The sequence below is a fragment of the Diaporthe batatas genome (assembly GCF_019321695.1).
Source record: "Diaporthe batatas strain CRI 302-4 chromosome Unknown Contig00005, whole genome shotgun sequence".
Classification (NCBI taxonomy): domain Eukaryota; kingdom Fungi; phylum Ascomycota; class Sordariomycetes; order Diaporthales; family Diaporthaceae; genus Diaporthe; species Diaporthe batatas.
The window spans coordinates 2,847,939-2,865,698 of NW_025408552.1; the positions used below are offsets into that span (position 1 = coordinate 2,847,939).

Sequence of the window (17,760 nt, forward strand, 5' to 3'; positions counted from 1 at the left end):
TAATTTCCAAAAGCGGAAAACACCATCCTTCAGTACTTGGTGTGACGTCCATCGCGTGCAGTACATGTCAGCCCTAGGACCCGTGGCGATCCAATCGGTTTGGTTGGGACCGCCCTTGTATTTGCAGAGAATGAACCCTCATCAAGTGACCATTGATAAAGGCTCTACGGTGCCCGTAGTGCAATGGCCTCAAGCAACCCTGCTTCAGGGCATTGGGAGAGAGCACATGGAACCAATCTCAAGCGACTTACTTACCAAGGTCCATCACGTCCTGAGTTCCGATTTAAATCAGATGTTGCTTCGTTTCACATGATACTAAACAGCTCCATAGAGCCTCTGTAGGCGTTATGTTGACATTTAGAGACTGCTGATTTGGGCCACTGGAAAGACCTTTCCATCTATTCCCGTAAAAAGGGCAGATAGTCCTTGATGGATTATGTCACTTCTGTGATGCGGCATTCTGTATTCCCAAGGGCTGGTATGGGACAACCTCCCACAGGAAAATATCCTATGGGGTAGGTTATGTTGTCTCATAGGAGGTTCTCCACGGGGCTTGAGTGTACCCTCTGTCTTTGTGGGTATGAATCTTTGACATCCAGAAACGAAAACTACTGTTTGATTCAAAATACAAGACTCGCTTGGCTAGAGCCAACAAGAAATATTATACTGTCGTCCTACTTAAAGTTCGCTTATTCTCCATCATGTCCGTAGGGTTTCTCTCGCTCAATGGCGGCAAGCTAAAACTGGAACGCCATGAACCAACAGCTAAGCTTTCATCCAGTGTCATCAATTTCTGGCTCTCACACCTGCACACAGTAAGGCACGGGACCAACGGATAAACAAAAAGAAACCATGAACACTATCAACTTTTCTTCACCCCCCACGATTAGTAGCTAGCATCTACCACGTGCTGCACAGGTCAACTGGTGGGAGAGCACATGGGCGAACAACTTGAATTCCCAATGCGAGCATGGAACCGTGGGTCTTGAATTTGAAGGTACCTAGGTACCTACTAAGAAGGTAGTTAGAATTTCAAGTTCTGTCAAACAGCAATAGGTGTTGTCATTCTGTCTGATTGCACGCCAGCCACAAAACCAAAATGAACCTCCCCCAAAAGGGTTGGTGGTCTTGGGTCACATTATGAGCGACAGCATAATCTTTGATATTGTTGAATTTGTCTGGGAGCTGAGTGAAATGAAAGTGCAAAACTCAAACCTCAGTCTGATTGGATTGAATGCCATGGTAAGGTGCCAGGCTGCCCGATCTCCACTTTATTCACTTACCTAGGTGTCCACAGAGCTATGGTCAACAAAAAGGCTGGCACCAGTTAAGGCGTATCGGGAGGCTCGTTTGAAGCAAGGGTGTGAGCCTCTGCGCTTAAGGCATCCGCCATCCCATTTCTACACCCGTCCCCTCAACGACAAATTCAACAACGGGCACAACAGGGAATTGAGACTGCAGGTATCTGACACAACACCATGGATGACTCCGACGAGTATGCAAAGCATCATATTATCACATTCAAGTACGAAAGTCTTGCTAATTTGAACAATTTCCAGTTCGTTGTACCATCCCGATGAGAGCGATGACGCCTTCAAGGCGAGGTACGTTTTCAAATGAGCAGCGGATGCACGACAACGGCTTTCAGTCATTGCTTGCATCTTTCACTGATGGTGCTTGCGATTCACTCTTAAACATGGTAACTACCAAATCATTCTGCATTGCCCAGGTGCTGATCAATACTATACAATATAGTCAACGCAAGCCCCAGCCTTCTCGACCACAGACGCCCGAACCAAACAATGACACCAAAAGGTATGACGCGGCTCCCACGCGCGAAAACAAAGTTGGTCGCTAACTTTTCTACAAGCGTCGCATCCGATCCGCCGAGCGCACTTCGTCGCTCAACACGTCGGCCCGTGCCGGTGACGAGACTGGACCCGTCTGTGGACAAGAGACCAGTGTCACTTGCACTACAGGTCCCCAGAGAGGCATCCACACACAAGCCGGGTACCCGCAACCACACGATCCATCTGTTACTGAAGTTGCCTGGATTCAGCTTCACCAGTGACACCAATGTCTTCAGCGCCAGTAGGAGCACACGTTTCGCATATTTGCTGGGCGCCCAGTCCGCGCCAGCTTTCAACGAGAGAGTAGTGATTCCCAGCAACCAGAGCATCGTCTCAGTCCGTGTGGCCGACGTCCTTGAAGTGTGTTGCGACGAGTGGCTTGAGTACTGGCAGGATGAGCCCTTGACGAGTGGATTCTGGGGTGAAGCGGCTGAGAGCCTTCGCTGTCAGAAGAGATACTGGGCATCGAGGAAGCCCAACGCCTCTGGTGATGAGGTATACACGATCTGCTTCGCGTACACGCGCCACTGGGACGAGAATGGACGTGGCCGTGCCATAAGTGACGAGGCCAGCTGGGGCTTCGAACTGGGCGCGCTTACCTGGGGCAATACCAAGGCTGCAATTGATCCCGATCTATTTGCGAAGCCATGGGAGTATGAGCGCGCTTGTAAGTCACCTTCCCCTAGCCTCACCGTTGTTTATAGCATCGGCTGATGAGAAAAAATGCGCAGAGAATGCCGCACGTGACTTCTTGGAGTGCATCAGGGAGAGCGAGGCCCGTTTTGGCCTAATCGAGAGGGCGAGAAGCGTCGACAGGAACAGGTCTGCCAACCGGAATGGAACCACACGTGCCTTGGTAGCAAATGATGCGCCGTCCCGGGGCTCCAGATCGAGGACCGCTGGCATGGACAATGGGCATCAATTCGTTCTCGGGGGTCACAGTGATGTAGTCGTTGTCACGGGACCCCGTCACGGACACAGCGATCAGGGCCAGGGAAGCTCCTCTAACAGGGTCAGGGCCAGGGTTGAAAGGGGCGATCCAAACCGACTTCTGGTGACCTTCTCCGGTCTCGTCAATCAGATGCCGGGAGAACGAGAGGCACTACATGGCGATGAGGGTAAAGATGTCCGGCCCCAAGCTGGAGCTGACGAGGATGTGGAGATGAGTTGAAGGGTCCTTGACTTCGTCGTGTTTCTCTGTTGGCGACGAGGTGACATGAGGAGTGCATATCCTCTGATTCTGGACAAAACTTTGTCAGTTAGATTGGCAGGCAACAGAAAGAAACATCTTTATCACCAATATGTAGTTTCAAGCGCTAAATTCGTCCTCGGTGCTAGCAGCCCTGTAAACATTCATGATCATGTCCATTCAGGGGCCCTTTGGCTTCGAAATTTGGCCAGCAAATTCTTGGGAACCTGATGGAAATACTGCAACCAACGAGTGGACCTTCATTCATCCATTGAAGGCCATGCCCCTGTTCCATCGGAAAAGTATGGCCAGTGCTTCAATTTGACAATACTATTTCTACTCATTGTACCCAGGGGCTTGGCAGAAAGTACCTAGGTACTTAAGTCCCTGGTTGAAGCTCCCCTCGATTCAAATCAAGGAAGGTGCAGAGGTTTAAAGTGCAACTGCCCTGCCTTCTTTCTGACCCTCCCATCTAATACTGCAACCTCCTGTCTTCTGGAGCCAACCCACCTTCTCCTTTCCACATCAACCGACGCAACCAAGCTCTGCAGCTCTTGTCTCAACAAATCAACCACTCTGTGGTATCAATTGTATGCAGCCACTGTGAAAAGCCACACCCTTCAAGGACTGGCTTTGGAATGAGGTAAGTACATCAACTGGGCCAATTTTTTCGCATCTTGATCGCGCTTTCCTGGCCTGCTGTCTCTGCCTTACTTTTCCCAGCACTTGTCTCTTCCTGATTTCTTGAAGCTTGGTGGAAAAGTTCAAATCACAATCCAAATCCACCATTCGTCTGTACTCAACACCTGAGAATCCAGCAGGGCTCTCCCCTCTGCTACGTTCATACCAAACCCCCCCTGGACTTTCACACAAATTGCCCACACAAGATCACATCAGTGGCAGAGCTCTTGGCCTGGATCTTACTTGTACTCCTTCTTCACCACTGCATCTGCTGACAAGTCAAAATCAGCACCCCCAAAATGTGTCCTCCACCCGACCACACTCCAGCCAAGCTGGACCAGATCGATGCAACAACGGTTTCTCTGCCTGACAGTGGCCACAGCTCCCCCAAAATTCCTGCTGAGGATAGTGTCAATGGCAAGACCCATTCCACAGTCAAGCCAGACGCTGCTCCACAGACTTGTGAGACGGACGCTGCAGTCATGACCGGCGAAACCGGTGGCTTGGCCACAATTCACGAGCAATCCGACACTGCTTCTCCCGATGACAACTGTGGAGTAGGAGCGGCCACAAGCGGCAATGCCTCGCTCGAGAAGACCACTGAAAACGGAATTTCTGTCCACCAGGCACCCGTTGAGCCCACCGATGTGCCCCCAAAGTCAGACTCTGCAATGGATGACGTCGACGGCAACGAGCCTGCGAGACTCGCTTCGCAACCTGCCAGTGGTGTGGCCCGCATCTCAGCCCCAGAGACTGCAAGCCCCATCATAGTTGCCTCCGCGGAGGCCACCGGCGACTCTGAGCAGGACGCCGCCCATACGCCCCATTCCACTACTACCTCAGCGAGTGATTCAGCCCAGTCCGAGGAGCACAAGTTTGTGGACCCCAACGACAAGGCAAACATCGGAACCGACGTCATCAGGTTCTTCTACACTGCCAGCACTCGCAAGAGGCCATCGAGCCCCGTCACCACTGCTCCCGGTTGCTGCAACCCTCGACTTCATCGCGACAGTGATTTGTACGTCAAGGTCAAAGGCGAGGACGGCAAAGTCTACGTGTTCGAAGTTGCATCGGCCACTCTTGAGAAGGCCTCAACCAAGTTCGAGGCCATGATCTATGGTAGCCACACTCGTGGCAACAAGGAGGTGTGGGTGTGGGAGCTAGACGACAACCCGTAAGTGCTAAAGCCGCGCGCCTCCTTCTCCTTTTTCAGTGCCAACTGCCTTGGAATTCCTAAAAGTCTGCCCATGCCTTCTCCTATCCCAACTTTGACGTTTCCTCTGCATTCTCTCGGCCCCATTCCTTGCCGGTCAACCTTCTTCAACCGTTCAAGCTTCAGCCTGCTGTCATCGATTCTTCATCTCGTTGCCAAGCTCTTTCTTTGATTATGAGAATCTCCATGGGGCCGCATCTGACCGTCTTTACTCCAGTTTGGGCCTCAAGATCATGTTCTGTCTGCTCCACAACAAGTTTCCCAGAGCGCTGGTGGCCTCGAAGCCCAATGCCGATCAGCTGTACAAGGTGGTTCAGGTACTCGAGAAGTACGAAATCCATCTGGATCAAACAAACTACCACCTCTTCGCTCCTTCTTGGATCAATGGCTTCAGCAACGGACTGGCCACGTCTAATCTAAGTGTCGTTGAAGCTCTTCAAGTTGCCTATGCAATTGGCGACTTCAAGACTACGAAGACCCTCATCCGAGAAGTGGCCCACGAGATCAGCGACGAGGTCGGAAAGCGCATACAAGATTTTCCTATGAAACAGCAGGATATTCTGGACAGCCTCCAAAAGATCCGCAACGAAGGCCTCGAGAATCTGCTCGCCTCACTGAAGGTTCCACTCGATTATTTCATGGACGCCAACAATTTTCAAGGCAATCGGTACTGCAGGTCCAGCGAAGGCCATTTCGAGTGCAATCAGAAGCTCTTGGGATCTCTCATGGCCAATCTGGTTCAGCAGTCGCTGTTTCCAATTCCAGAGGCTGCCAGCTACAAAGGAAGTGTGGCCACTCTAATTGCCAAGATCGAGAAAATGGAGATCAGAGGCTTGTTCTACCCTGGTGTCGTGATGACAGAGCAGAAGCATACTCTGTGCAAGCTAGGCCAGGCCGCCACAGTTGAGGAGGTCAAGGGCGGCAAGGATGGGAAGGGACCCCTCCCGCTTTCGGATACTCTCTTGGAGTATATGTACTTCGCCTGCAAGCGCAATGGCCTACTGCGGCAGGAGCAGAAGGAGTTCGAGCCTTACAAAGATCGGATTCAGGATTTCGACCTTCTCTATCGGGATGAGTTCCAGAAAGACATCTGGTCATGGAGCCACGATGAGGCTGGTGCGGGGGACAATCCTCGCGACGGCTCCGATGACTCGGGAATCTTCGACATCGCGGACAGTTACGGCTGCGTCAAGCGGAAGGTTTCTGCCTAAGAAGTGCGGTTTTCAAAAGTGTTTTGGCCTGGAATTCCAAGGTTGTGTGCGCTGCGGGTGGATGAAGATGTGGGCACCTGGGCAGACCCGGTCCAAGTTTGGTCTGGGCAGCTGTCAAGTCTTGCAAAAAGCCTTGCTGGAGATTTCCTCCGGAATCAGGCTTCGCTCAGTTTGATGTAATTTTGAAGGCATATTCGTATGCCACTATGGGGATTGTGCTCAAGATTTGTGGGCTTTCATCAGGTCAGCAAGCAGCCTGTTGATGGCCGAAGGAATACGTCCATTGTGAGACAAGAGGTCAAACTCGTCCGTCATGTTGGGGAAGTCAAAATGAATGCTCAGTCGCAAGCTTTACATAGGCTAATAAACGTAACGAATCCGCCACTGTGAGTTGTCTCGGACCTATCAACCTGTTTCTGTACCAAAGAAATTTATAGACTTGCAGGCTCCGACGCGACAGGCCAATCAATGCACAAGTCACGGACGCTACAGTGTCACCAAAACACCCACTGTCTTGGGCGACCAAATCGGACAACCCAGACAATTTTGTTTGGAGCATTTCAGATGAGCCCATTTGATAAAAGGTCAGAAGATGGATAGATTGATGTCTCTTATTGACATCAAGCGAACGCCTACATTTTCGTCCCGGCCAAATCCTTGGAGCACCTCATCCTCATTGTCCCGTTGTCCAGGGGTGCTAAGCAGGGTATGCTCTTCGTACAGTATTTCAAAAAAGGGGGCTTGTCAATTCTCCTGCCCGCCGATTCTGACCAGGGCTGTCAGCTTGTAACTGACAGGACACAGAAATACAATTTCGCCGTGGGAACGACCCGCGCCTCTCGTTGCCTCTACTCACCCTTGGTCCTGCAATGTCGGCTGAACGAGCAATCGAGCAATCAGAAGGCAAATGGCTGTCTTCACGAGACGCAGTGACAGCTCAGAAGCAACACTCCCGGTCCATCGGATTTTGCGGCGTCAATCTCCCCCCGAAACACCGTAGCTCCGTATGCTATTGTTCTCCGAAAGCCTGACATACAGACTGATCAGTCAGACCTCGAACATTCGACGACCTTGCCCGGGTGGTGTCCCAGGAAGGAGGGGTCGCGCACCAGCGTTGGTGTACAGATGCCGCCGAAGCTTTTCTCGTGGTGCCTGGGGCAAAGTTTCTGTGACGATCCTATGGAGGCCATCTTAAATTACTGTTTGAATAGTTAATCCGCACAAGCTTTTACCTGCGTACGCGCAGAGTCAAATGCCACGAGTCAAAACCATCCGGTCGCCAGATAATCTACCTAGACCAGGTACTACAACAGTTTCAATGGAATCCTGTTTTAAACCCGCAGAGCGGTGAACATTCCAGTCCAGTCTGGGCGATTGTTCAAGCAATTCAAATCCTACCGGAGACGTGTCTTGTCCCGGCAGTCCGAGCAATACGATTCAGCCGTCTTGAAGATCGGGCTGGCCCACGAGGATGTGCCACCTCGCCCACACAGACACGTTGTGGCTCTTATCACTTTGGGCCTTTGGACTGTTTGGTGGAGCCCGGCCGCAGCAGGAACATCGATTTGGGGAGAATATTGTGACATGACAAAGTAACCATCATCTCAGGATTGCAAGGAATGTTGGCAGTAATTCGGCAGTGGGGACGGTCTCGACCCTCTCCTATCCTCCACAGACGGAAAACATTTCTGTAGTTACCTGGTGTAATGTGCCGTGCGCTTGGATATGCGACAACAGCATATTGCCGTAGGCAGTGTCTCCAGCCGGGCCTCCCCACCGTCAAGCCACCTACTTCGGACGGGAAGTAGGGCAAGAATACCGACTGGTCCAGACGTGTGAATTTTGTGCCCAGACGGCTGATCACCCGCCCAAATGTCCGCCTGGCTGGACCCTGGGAGTCACACCCGGCGTGGGCAACTGGGCGGATGAGCCCGCACGGGTTTGGCTCTCACCCGAAATCCACCTCGGTCGGGGCCTGCTTAGACCCCGTAGGCAGTACTGAGACAAGATGGTCAGATCAAAGGATTTGTTCTCCGTCAGCGTTTTCCCGTGGTTGAAGGATGTGTGGCAGGAGTTAAGAGTGGGGCCCTTGTTTGCGAGCCCGAGACACTTGGCGTGGCCAAGAACCGCAACGAAGAGAACAATATCTCCAGCTGGCTGGGAGTATGCCTGGCTGATTTGGGTTTGCCTGCGCACTACTATGATAGAGCAGGCTATAACGGTTCGGCCGATTTCATCTGTTCCTGTAAGGCTGTTTTGTGCTCATTGGCCCGTCGACCATGCATGTAGCTACAGTTCCCAGGTTGTTGGGTCGTCCCTGGCCGATCCGGCCCTACAACATGCCAGTGTTGGGGATCCCGGTTTGAGGGCACCACGCTGCCACGGTGGTGATCAAGAAAAGAAATGATGACGAGTGGGTGAGTATTGAGGCTCATCACCACCACACCACGCGGCTCCGCGCCGCCGTCATTGGTTCGTGCATCATTAATTGATGTCATCCGATAACTATCCTTGCGGCCATGAGTTGGCAAGGAGCCTTCCCTCGATGTGAGCCTCTCTGCCTTGGTCCCCTGCCTTGCCCAGGATTTCCCGACAAGATCCCGAGCCGTTTTGTCAGTCAGTCAGTCAGCCGAACTTAAGCCAAGCGCTTGGACTTGTCCTGCGGGTTTTTTTTGGGGGGGGGAGGCGGGTTGATATCACCCGTACAAGGCGATCATGCAGTGGAAAAAGAGTTGTCATGTGAGAAAGAGCACAGATGGTGTTCTCGGGGCCTTATTGGGCCCGGCTCGTTGTTGTTATAGATCCACAAAGGCTGGGCAACTACACCTGGGCACCGGGCGCCCCGGTTGACCGGGCGGGTCCAAGTATCGGCTCGCAATCGCAATCGCATAGGCTAGAGGAGACGCGAATAGTATGAATGCCGCGTGGACAAGGTTGTTTTACCAATCGTTCACAACAGCGCTTGCCGGAGGGACAGTGAACCGGCAGGGACTTCTTTTCTGTATACGAGAAGAGATTAGGAGAGCGTGTGTTTGAAACTGAAGCGGACACACGGCTGCCAATGCCATGCTGGCAGACCAGACTACTAGGCTTCATCCAGTGGGAAATTATCACGAAAAAAACATTGGTAGCTTCTCTCTGATCGAGAGTCTGCAACTTGTATTGGTAGAAAGTCACGGTGGTCGCAGTTCGGAATATGCTTACGTTACCCTTAGTGCAGGGGCCATGCTAATCTCGTCTTGCGCAGACCAGTTTGAATACATGACTACACGTCAGCGTTTCAGAGATGTTGAGGTAGCTTCAGGCTTCAGCTGTACGGGGACGTTGAAGTTGCAATGTAATGATGATGATACAGCTCCCGGTCGTTGCCGGATGGCAGCCACCTACGGAGCACCGTGGACCCGTCGAAGGGCGCGGCGGATTTTCTAGAAGCTTGCAGGTGCAGGATGTCAGTTTACGTGTACTGTAGATGTGTAGTCCAAGCGCTGGACGGCTGCGCTGTAACCGGGACATAAAATATAAGGTTCTGGGTATGGCAGATTTGCTCAGCTGGATCCCGCTGTCCGTCTGCCGAGTGTCGTTAGAGTTGCGAAACGCGGGGGCAGCAAGATACGGAGTAGACTCGGGTGTGTGGCTGAGTCAGGAGAAACGAGACGTGGCTCATCTCACACAAGGTCAGACGGACTTGCTCAGCACTACACTACACTAGACGAATTTCTTTGCAAGGACGAATTGAGTTGGCGACGGACAGATCCTCTGGCGCCACGGGCAAACGGACTGTCGGGTTGATCGAGACCCCGACCTGCCCACAAAGCGGCCAATCTCATTGCACTGCTCCGGGCCGAGTGCTGCTAGCTCGCGGGCCCTGCTGACGTGGGGGGAAAATACACAGTACCCGGCGGAATCATCCTCACATAAGCTCGTCGCCGGCCGGGCTGCCCCGCCCTGCTCCGGTACGGGTCCAGGTACGGGCATCCATCCATTTGTTGCATTCCATCTCTTCAGCTTGGTGGTGACTGGATGAATGACTGGCTGGAAGCATCACGGCCTCGTAATGACAAGAGGCACGAGGAAACAGGAGCGCATGTGGGACCGCGGCAGTCATACGGGGTGAACGTGGCACTAGTCCGTCCTGTCAAGTCCGAATTCGAATTCGAAAAAGAAAGAGAAGAAGAATTCGATCCCGGTCTCGCCCTGGGGCGATTGGACCAGTGCTCTGCAGATCCCCCCCCGCCCGGGCGCGATCTCTGCCTGCCTGCCTGCCCAGCTGCCCTCAACCCAGTAACCCATGCCCACAGGCCCAGTGTTTGTGAGTGATTTGTGGAGCAACGATATGTGGGGCTCCTGGTATCGGATGGCCCGAAATCACCGGCCGTAGCGTGTGTCCTCTCGCTTGACGAATGCGGATAGCGCCCGCCCGTTGAAAGGCCGGTCCCAGGCTCCCAGCAACGACAGCTGCCAGTAGAGGGTAGCTACAGCAGATCAGCAAACAGGCGGGCCAGAGACTGAAGGTACAGCAGGAGGCATGATTGCTGTACAGTACGTGCCCAAGTGCCAAGTGCTGGCGTCAGCTGTGGCCTCAGCGTCCTTCCGCCTCAGCACCGTCAGCCAAGTGAGCCTGCTCGTTGTTTGTCACGGCCTGCTGGCGAGCCCGGGATAGGAACCACCGAAGGCAGGCGGATGTGAAGTCTTGGTGGTGGGTGGTCAAAATCGTGCAGTGCGGGCTGCATTTGTACGGTAATTTGTACCCGTGCACCACTGACTAGCAGGCTGCTTTGGCGCATGCTTTTTGGCCCGCTGCGCCGCAGATACTGTGATCCAGCAAGCGGGACGGTTGCAGCAGATCGGCTTAGATAAACGAGACTTCCGGAATGGGCCGAATGCGAGGCCAACAAGCACAAGCATGGCAAATGACTGCTCCCAAAGATTGTTAGCAAGCTTGGACTGCCCGCAGTGCCATTGTCCGCCGCCAGAGCAACATCTCCAGGACAACGTGAATGCTACAAGTGAGGCGGACTGTGGAGGCTCAAAACAGACACTGCCTTGAAAATGATCAATGACTGTAGATCAGACCCGCGGGTCGATGCCTGCAGAACATACAACACCCGTGGACATCAGATGGTGGCGGATGGAGGGGTGCTGCTGCACCGGTTGTTTGTACCCCCGTACCCCAGTACCCTCGTACCCCCGTACCTAGGCAAGTATCCTCTCACATGTGCTCGCTGGGTTCGCCTCGGGGTCTTGGTCTCGACCGCCCCCGTTCACAACACGGTACGTACCGCCGTGCTGCTTCCGCCCAGGTGGTACAGTAAGATGGTAAGACGGCCCTGAACATTCCTGGGCTCCTGGGCGCGGAACCTGTGCAGATATGCCAGATACGTGATGCGTGCTACTAGCCGTAGTGTACATGCGCAGAATACGCTTGTACGGTCCGGTACGGTCCCCACAGCTCGGTAAGCCCAAGGCCCATGGCCCTGCTCCTGCTGTCTGCGGAAATCAATGATGTGCCGAACCCCTGCTCGTCTCCGTCGTGTGGTTCGACCCTGGCCCCCTGCCCCCGACCCCTGTCCCGCGCCTTTTGGATCCTCACTCACACACCCGCTACCAAGACTGCTCAAACAAGTTGACCTAGCCCGTGCAACGCTCGTGCTGTGGTCATAATGTCTGCAGCGCCCGCCTGCTGCGTCTCCAAATAATATTTTTGCCTCTTCATTAATAGATAGGTCCCTGCCCGGCGCCTTGTTAACTGCTCCTTCTGGGCCTTCCTGGAGCCTAGAAACCGGAGCCTCTTCTGCCTTTTTCTGCACGTCGACTGGCTGTACCCAGTACATTGCGACGAGAGGCGAAGACTGGCTGGCAGACGGACTGGACTTGTTGACATTTCCCTCGTCCTATTCTACAGCACACACGTGTCCAGCTTGCCACCAATATTGCGTGGCCCGACTTTCGTCAGTACATCAATTTCGCCTCGCGAAACGATCCAATTAGCCACTGACAGGCGCTATCATAGCTTTTCAACAATTCTTTGTTGTGTTGATCAGATCGCAGCGGTGCACGACTGGCGCGCTCGCTTGCGACTTAGTGGCCAAGTCCCGCCGTCACGATGTCTTACACTGGGGGCACTGGCGCCTTTGGCAACTATGACCTCTCTGCACAGACTGGCGGCTTGTCCCTAAGCAGAACAAGATCTCGCGATCCAGTTGGGGACGATGCCTCGCCGGCCCCTACCAAAACCACACCTACCAAAACCACCCCGAACAACGAGACAAGCACCACTCTGGCCGACAACGAAAAGACCGCCTCCACCACTGGAACTGGAACACCAGCTGCCAAGGCCGGCGTCCCTAACGAGAAGACCGCCAACTCTCCGAGTGAGACCGATGATGACGAGGTAGCTGAGACCCGCCGCTCCAACATGGTCCAAAACCTGGCAAGGCAGTACACGAACAAGTCCCACGCCTCGGGAATCACCGGCGCAAACCCCTTCGCCGAGCACGCAAACGACCCGGATAGCCCTCTGAACCCCAATGGCGACAAGTTCAACGCCCGCGCATGGGCCAAGAACGTCGTGGAGCTGGTCTCGAGCGAGGGACACGGCTTTCGCACCAGCGGCATTGCTTTCCAGAACCTCAATGTTTTCGGTTACGGCGCTGGTACTGACTACCAAAAGGATGTTGCCAACATCCTACTGGACGTCGCCGGTGTGGTCCGCGGGGTCTTTGGTGGTGGCAAGAAGAAGAGGATCGACATCCTGCAAAATTTCGACGGTGTTGTGCACAAGGGAGAGATGCTCGTGGTCCTGGGTCCCCCAGGCTCTGGGTGCAGTACCTTTTTGAAGACCATCTCGGGCGAAATGAACGGCATTTACGTGGAGGATGCCTCCTACTTCAACTATCAGGGTAAGCGCGAGTTCCCGGCTCCATACATACCATTTACTCGGCCAAAGAAAAGGTTGTGTGGCTATCAAGACTGACGGTACCCGACAGGTGTTTCGGCCAAGGAAATGCACAAGCACCATCGTGGAGAGGCGATCTACACAGCTGAGGTTGACGTTCACTTCCCCATGTTGACCGTCGGTGACACCCTGACCTTCGCATCACGAGCGCGTGCGCCCCGCGAGCTCCCAGGCGGCATACCCAAGCATCTCTTCACCAATCACGTCCGGGATGTCGTCCTGGCCATGTTTGGTATCTCCCACACCGTCAACACTCGTGTAGGAAACGAGTATGTCCGTGGCGTGTCCGGTGGAGAGAGGAAGCGTGTGACCATCTCTGAAGCAGCGCTCTCAGGGGCGCCCCTGCAGTGCTGGGATAACTCCACTCGAGGTCTCGACTCTGCCAACGCCATCGAGTTCTGCAAAACACTGAGGCTTCAGTCCGAGCTCTTTGGCAGCACTGCCTGCGTCTCTATCTACCAGGCCCCACAGACTGCGTACGACTTGTTCGATAAGGCGGTGGTTCTCTACGAGGGCCGTCAAATATTCTTCGGTCCCGCGGATGAAGCACGACAGTATTTCGTTAACTTGGGTTTCGACTGCCCGCCACGTCAGACTACCCCTGACTTCTTGACTTCAATGACGAGTCCTCTGGAGCGCATTGTGCGCCCTGGCTTCGAGGACAAGGCACCCAGGACGCCCGACGAGTTCGCCGCCCGCTGGAAGGAGAGTGCCGAGTATAGGAGGCTGCAGGCTGAGATCGAAGAGTACAAGACTTCTCACCCCCTCGGCGGCCCTGATGCTCAACAATTCCGAGCCCACAAGCGTGCGCAGCAGTCGAAGAGGCAACGCCTCAAGTCACCTTACACCCTAGACTATTGGCAGCAGGTAGAGCTCTGTCTGTGGCGTGGGTGGAAGAGACTCAGCGGTGACCCCGGCCTGACCATAGGCATGTTGATTGGTAACTTTATGATGGCTTTGATCATTTCCAGCGTCTTTTACAACCTGCAGATGACGACCTCCAGTTTCTTTCAACGTGGTGCTCTCTTATTCTTCGCCTGTCTAATGAACGCATTCGCTTCCGCCCTTGAGGTAAGAAACCATTTACAGCCGCCTTGCGGTGATCTCCTGCCTTGGTTTACGATGGAAATACTAACGAGGCACCGACAGATCTTGACCCTTTACGCCCAACGGCCGATTGTCGAAAAACACGCCCGATATGCCATGTATCATCCATCGGCCGAAGCCATTTCCTCGATGCTGTGCGACCTGCCCTACAAGGTTTTGAACGCGATCGTGTTCAATCTGACGCTGTACTTCATGACGAACTTGCGGCGGGAACCAGGACCGTTCTTCTTTTTCCTGCTGATGTGTTTTGTCACGACTTTGTCCATGTCCATGATCTTCCGAACCATTGCGTCGTCCTCCCGAACTCTGTCACAAGCCATGGTACCGGCAGCCCTGATCATTCTCGACTTGGTCATCTTCAGCGGTTTCGTCATCCCAATTGACTACATGCTGGATTGGTGCCGTTGGCTAAACTACCTGGATCCTTTGGCCTATGCTTTCGAAGCTTTGATGGTGAACGAGTTCCACAACCGAGATTACACTTGCACGCAATTCATACCGCCTCCGCAATTCCCAGGGTACGAGAATGTGAACGGCACGAATCGCGTCTGCTCCGCAATCGGCTCCCAGGTTGGCCAGGACTTTGTGAATGGCGACAACTACATCAACAGTGGATTCAAGTACTACGCGGCCAACAAGTGGCGCAACTTTGGTATCGTCATTGCCTTCACCGCATTCTTCCTCCTCACGTACATGATCGCGGCGGAGCTCGTCTCTGAGAAGAAGTCCAAGGGCGAGGTGCTTGTTTTCCGTCGTGGCCACAAGCCTGCTGCCTTCAAAGAGCAGAAAGATGATCCCGAGGGAGGCAAGACTGTTGGATCATCCGCCATTGTTGCCCGCAACGAACACACCGACTCCGATAAGGAGGCTGGATTCATCGAACGGCAGACTAGCGTGTTCCACTGGAAGGATGTTTGCTATGAGGTCAAGATCAAGAGCGAGACTAGGCAAATCCTGGATCATGTGGATGGTTGGGTCAAACCTGGCACACTGACGGCTCTGATGGGAGTCTCGGGCGCTGGCAAGACAACACTACTCGACTGTCTGGCCGACCGAACTTCAATGGGTGTCATTACTGGCGAGATGCTTGTCGATGGACACCCCCGCGACAATTCCTTCCAGCGCAAGACCGGTTATGTTCAGCAACAGGATCTTCACCTCCAGACTACCACCGTCCGCGAAGCCCTCAACTTCAGTGCTCTACTTCGTCAACCAGCTCACATACCACGTGAGGAAAAGCTTGCCTATGTCGATGAGGTTATCAAGCTTCTGGATATGCACGAGTATGCGGATGCTGTTGTTGGTGTTCCTGGTGAAGGTCTTAACGTTGAACAGCGAAAGCGGTTGACTATTGGCGTGGAGCTTGCGGCAAAGCCACCCTTGCTGCTATTTGTTGATGAGCCTACCTCTGGTCTCGACTCGCAAACCTCATGGGCTATCTTGGATCTGCTAGAGAAGCTTACCAAGAGCGGCCAAGCCATCCTGTGCACGATCCACCAGCCCTCTGCTATGCTCTTCCAGCGCTTTGATCGGCTCCTCTTCCTTCAAAAAGGTGGCAAGACCGTCTATTTCGGCGAGATTGGCGAGAACTCCAAGACCATGACTTCCTACTTTGAGCGCAACGGCGCGCATCCCTGCCCGTCCGAAGCCAACCCCGCTGAATGGATGTTGGAGGCCATCGGTGCCGCTCCGGGTTCACACACTGACATTGACTGGTTCAAGACCTGGAAGGAAAGCCCCGAATGTGCCGGCGTCCACAAGGAGCTGCAGCGACTAGTGGATGAGGGTGACAAGACCGATGCCGAATCCAGCCCCGTCCACGACAAGACCAGCTACCGCGAGTTCGCCGCACCCTTCGGCAAACAGCTTCAAGAGGTCCTCCTCCGCGTCTTCCAGCAGTACTGGCGTACCCCGTCCTATATCTACTCCAAGGCGGCGCTGTGTACCGGTATCTCTCTGTTTATCGGTCTTGTCTTCCTCAACGCCCCGAACACTGTTCAGGGTCTGCAGAACCAGATGTTCGCCATTTTCAACATCCTGACGGTTTTTGGCCAGCTTACCCAACAGCAAATGCCTCATTTTGTTGTTCAACGATCACTTTACGAGGTTCGCGAACGACCTTCTAAGGTCTACAGTTGGAAGGTCTTCATGCTCTCACAGATCATAGTAGAACTACCCTGGAACTCTCTCATGGCTGTCATTATGTTCGTCTGTTGGTACTACCCAGTCGGTCTCTACCGTAATGCTGAGGTGGCAGACCAAGTCCATGAGCGCGGCGCCCTTATATTCCTATTCCTCCTCTGCTTCATGCTGTTCACGTCGACCTTTACGGACCTGGTGATCGCAGGTTTCGAGACAGCTGAGGCCGGAGGCAACATCGCCAACCTGATGTTCACGCTGTGCCTGATATTCTGCGGTGTCCTCGCCAACCCGGACTCGTTCCCGCGGTTCTGGATCTTCATGTACCGACTGTCGCCGTTCACGTACCTTGTCAGTGGTATGTTGTCGGCGTCGGTGGCCAATACCTTCGTCGAATGCGCGTCCAACGAGTTCCTCTCGTTACAGCCTCCCGGTGGCCAGACCTGCAAGCAATACCTCGAACCCTATATCAGCCAATTTGGCGGCTACCTCGCCGACGAGAATGCCACAGCCAACTGCAGCCTCTGCCCCACGTCGGACACCAACACCTTCCTCACCGCTGTGGGCACTTCCTACTCTGACCGGTGGAGGAACTTTGGCATACTCTGGGCCTACATCATCTTTAACATCTTTGCGGCCCTCGGCGTGTACTACCTCGCACGTGTGCCCAAGGGGAAGAAGGTGGAGAAGACCAAGAAGGAGTAGAAGAGGGGTGGAGAGCAGAAAATATCGAAATGTAATGTTGTCTAATTTGTTTTGATTTTGTACAAAAGCATGTGGACATGACCATGTCATGTGAGATGGATTTGCAGGATAACACTTGTCCTACTGATGTGATATCATATCTAGGCATATTATGTGCCACAGCCACGGGAACCTCAAACTGGTTTATTGTCGTGCCCGGCTATGATGGGAGAGGCTTTGAGGGTTTCATTTTTTCCTTTGCATTTATATACCACAAAACCGCCCTCTCTCAACTCTATCTGTTTATTCATAATGTTCCGGTATAGTTCTGTATCCGTCTCAGTAGCGCGCTAGAGGATGGGATTGCATGGTCACGAGTTCTTTTTTTTTTCTTCCTGCACATGTGGCTTGAAGTCAATTAGAGGATTTTTAAGATGGATGGACTGCAAAGCTGTACATATCTCATAGAAAGGACGGGGCAAGAGACCCTTGGGTGGGAGAACACGATTCGGGAACGACATCCTACCACGCTGCCAATGTGACTTGTTCACTTAAGTACCTGTGATCCTCCCAGATGAATTGCTTAGATACTTGAAGCTGTGCCTAACCTGAAGGCTCACGTGGAGCTCAGTAGAATGGATTCGGTACCGGTGAGTGAGGGTCGCTCTCTCAACATTGCATGTGCGCGTAGACAATGGAGCACCTGGGCAGGTGTTGGAGGACCACCCGGC

General features: G+C 53.5%; 3 protein-coding genes across 3 annotated transcripts; all 3 read left to right on the top strand.

The window, feature by feature from the left end:
* Positions 1–1,478: 1,478 nt before the first annotated feature.
* Positions 1,479–3,021, top strand: KVR01_004891 (uncharacterized protein; the record flags this gene model as incomplete). Its single annotated transcript, XM_044785217.1, has 5 exons — positions 1,479–1,495; positions 1,560–1,604; positions 1,756–1,815; positions 1,871–2,439; positions 2,582–3,021. The coding sequence occupies 5 exons, from the start codon at positions 1,479–1,481 to the stop codon at positions 3,019–3,021; spliced, it is 1,131 nt and encodes a 376-aa protein (XP_044645336.1).
* Positions 3,022–4,019: 998 nt separating this feature from the next.
* KVR01_005379 (uncharacterized protein) lies at positions 4,020–6,144 on the top strand (the record flags this gene model as incomplete). Its single annotated transcript, XM_044785416.1, has 2 exons — positions 4,020–4,894; positions 5,151–6,144. The coding sequence occupies 2 exons, from the start codon at positions 4,020–4,022 to the stop codon at positions 6,142–6,144; spliced, it is 1,869 nt and encodes a 622-aa protein (XP_044645824.1).
* A 5,632-nt stretch (positions 6,145–11,776) lies between these two features.
* On the top strand, positions 11,777–17,587 carry KVR01_005124 (uncharacterized protein). The gene is made up of 4 exons (XM_044793771.1): positions 11,777–12,092; positions 12,155–13,043; positions 13,131–14,170; positions 14,249–17,587. Exons 2-4 carry the CDS (start codon positions 12,248–12,250, stop codon positions 17,048–17,050), a joined length of 4,638 nt encoding a protein of 1,545 aa, XP_044645569.1. The 5' UTR covers positions 11,777–12,092; positions 12,155–12,247; the 3' UTR covers positions 17,051–17,587.
* Positions 17,588–17,760: the final 173 nt, after the last annotated feature.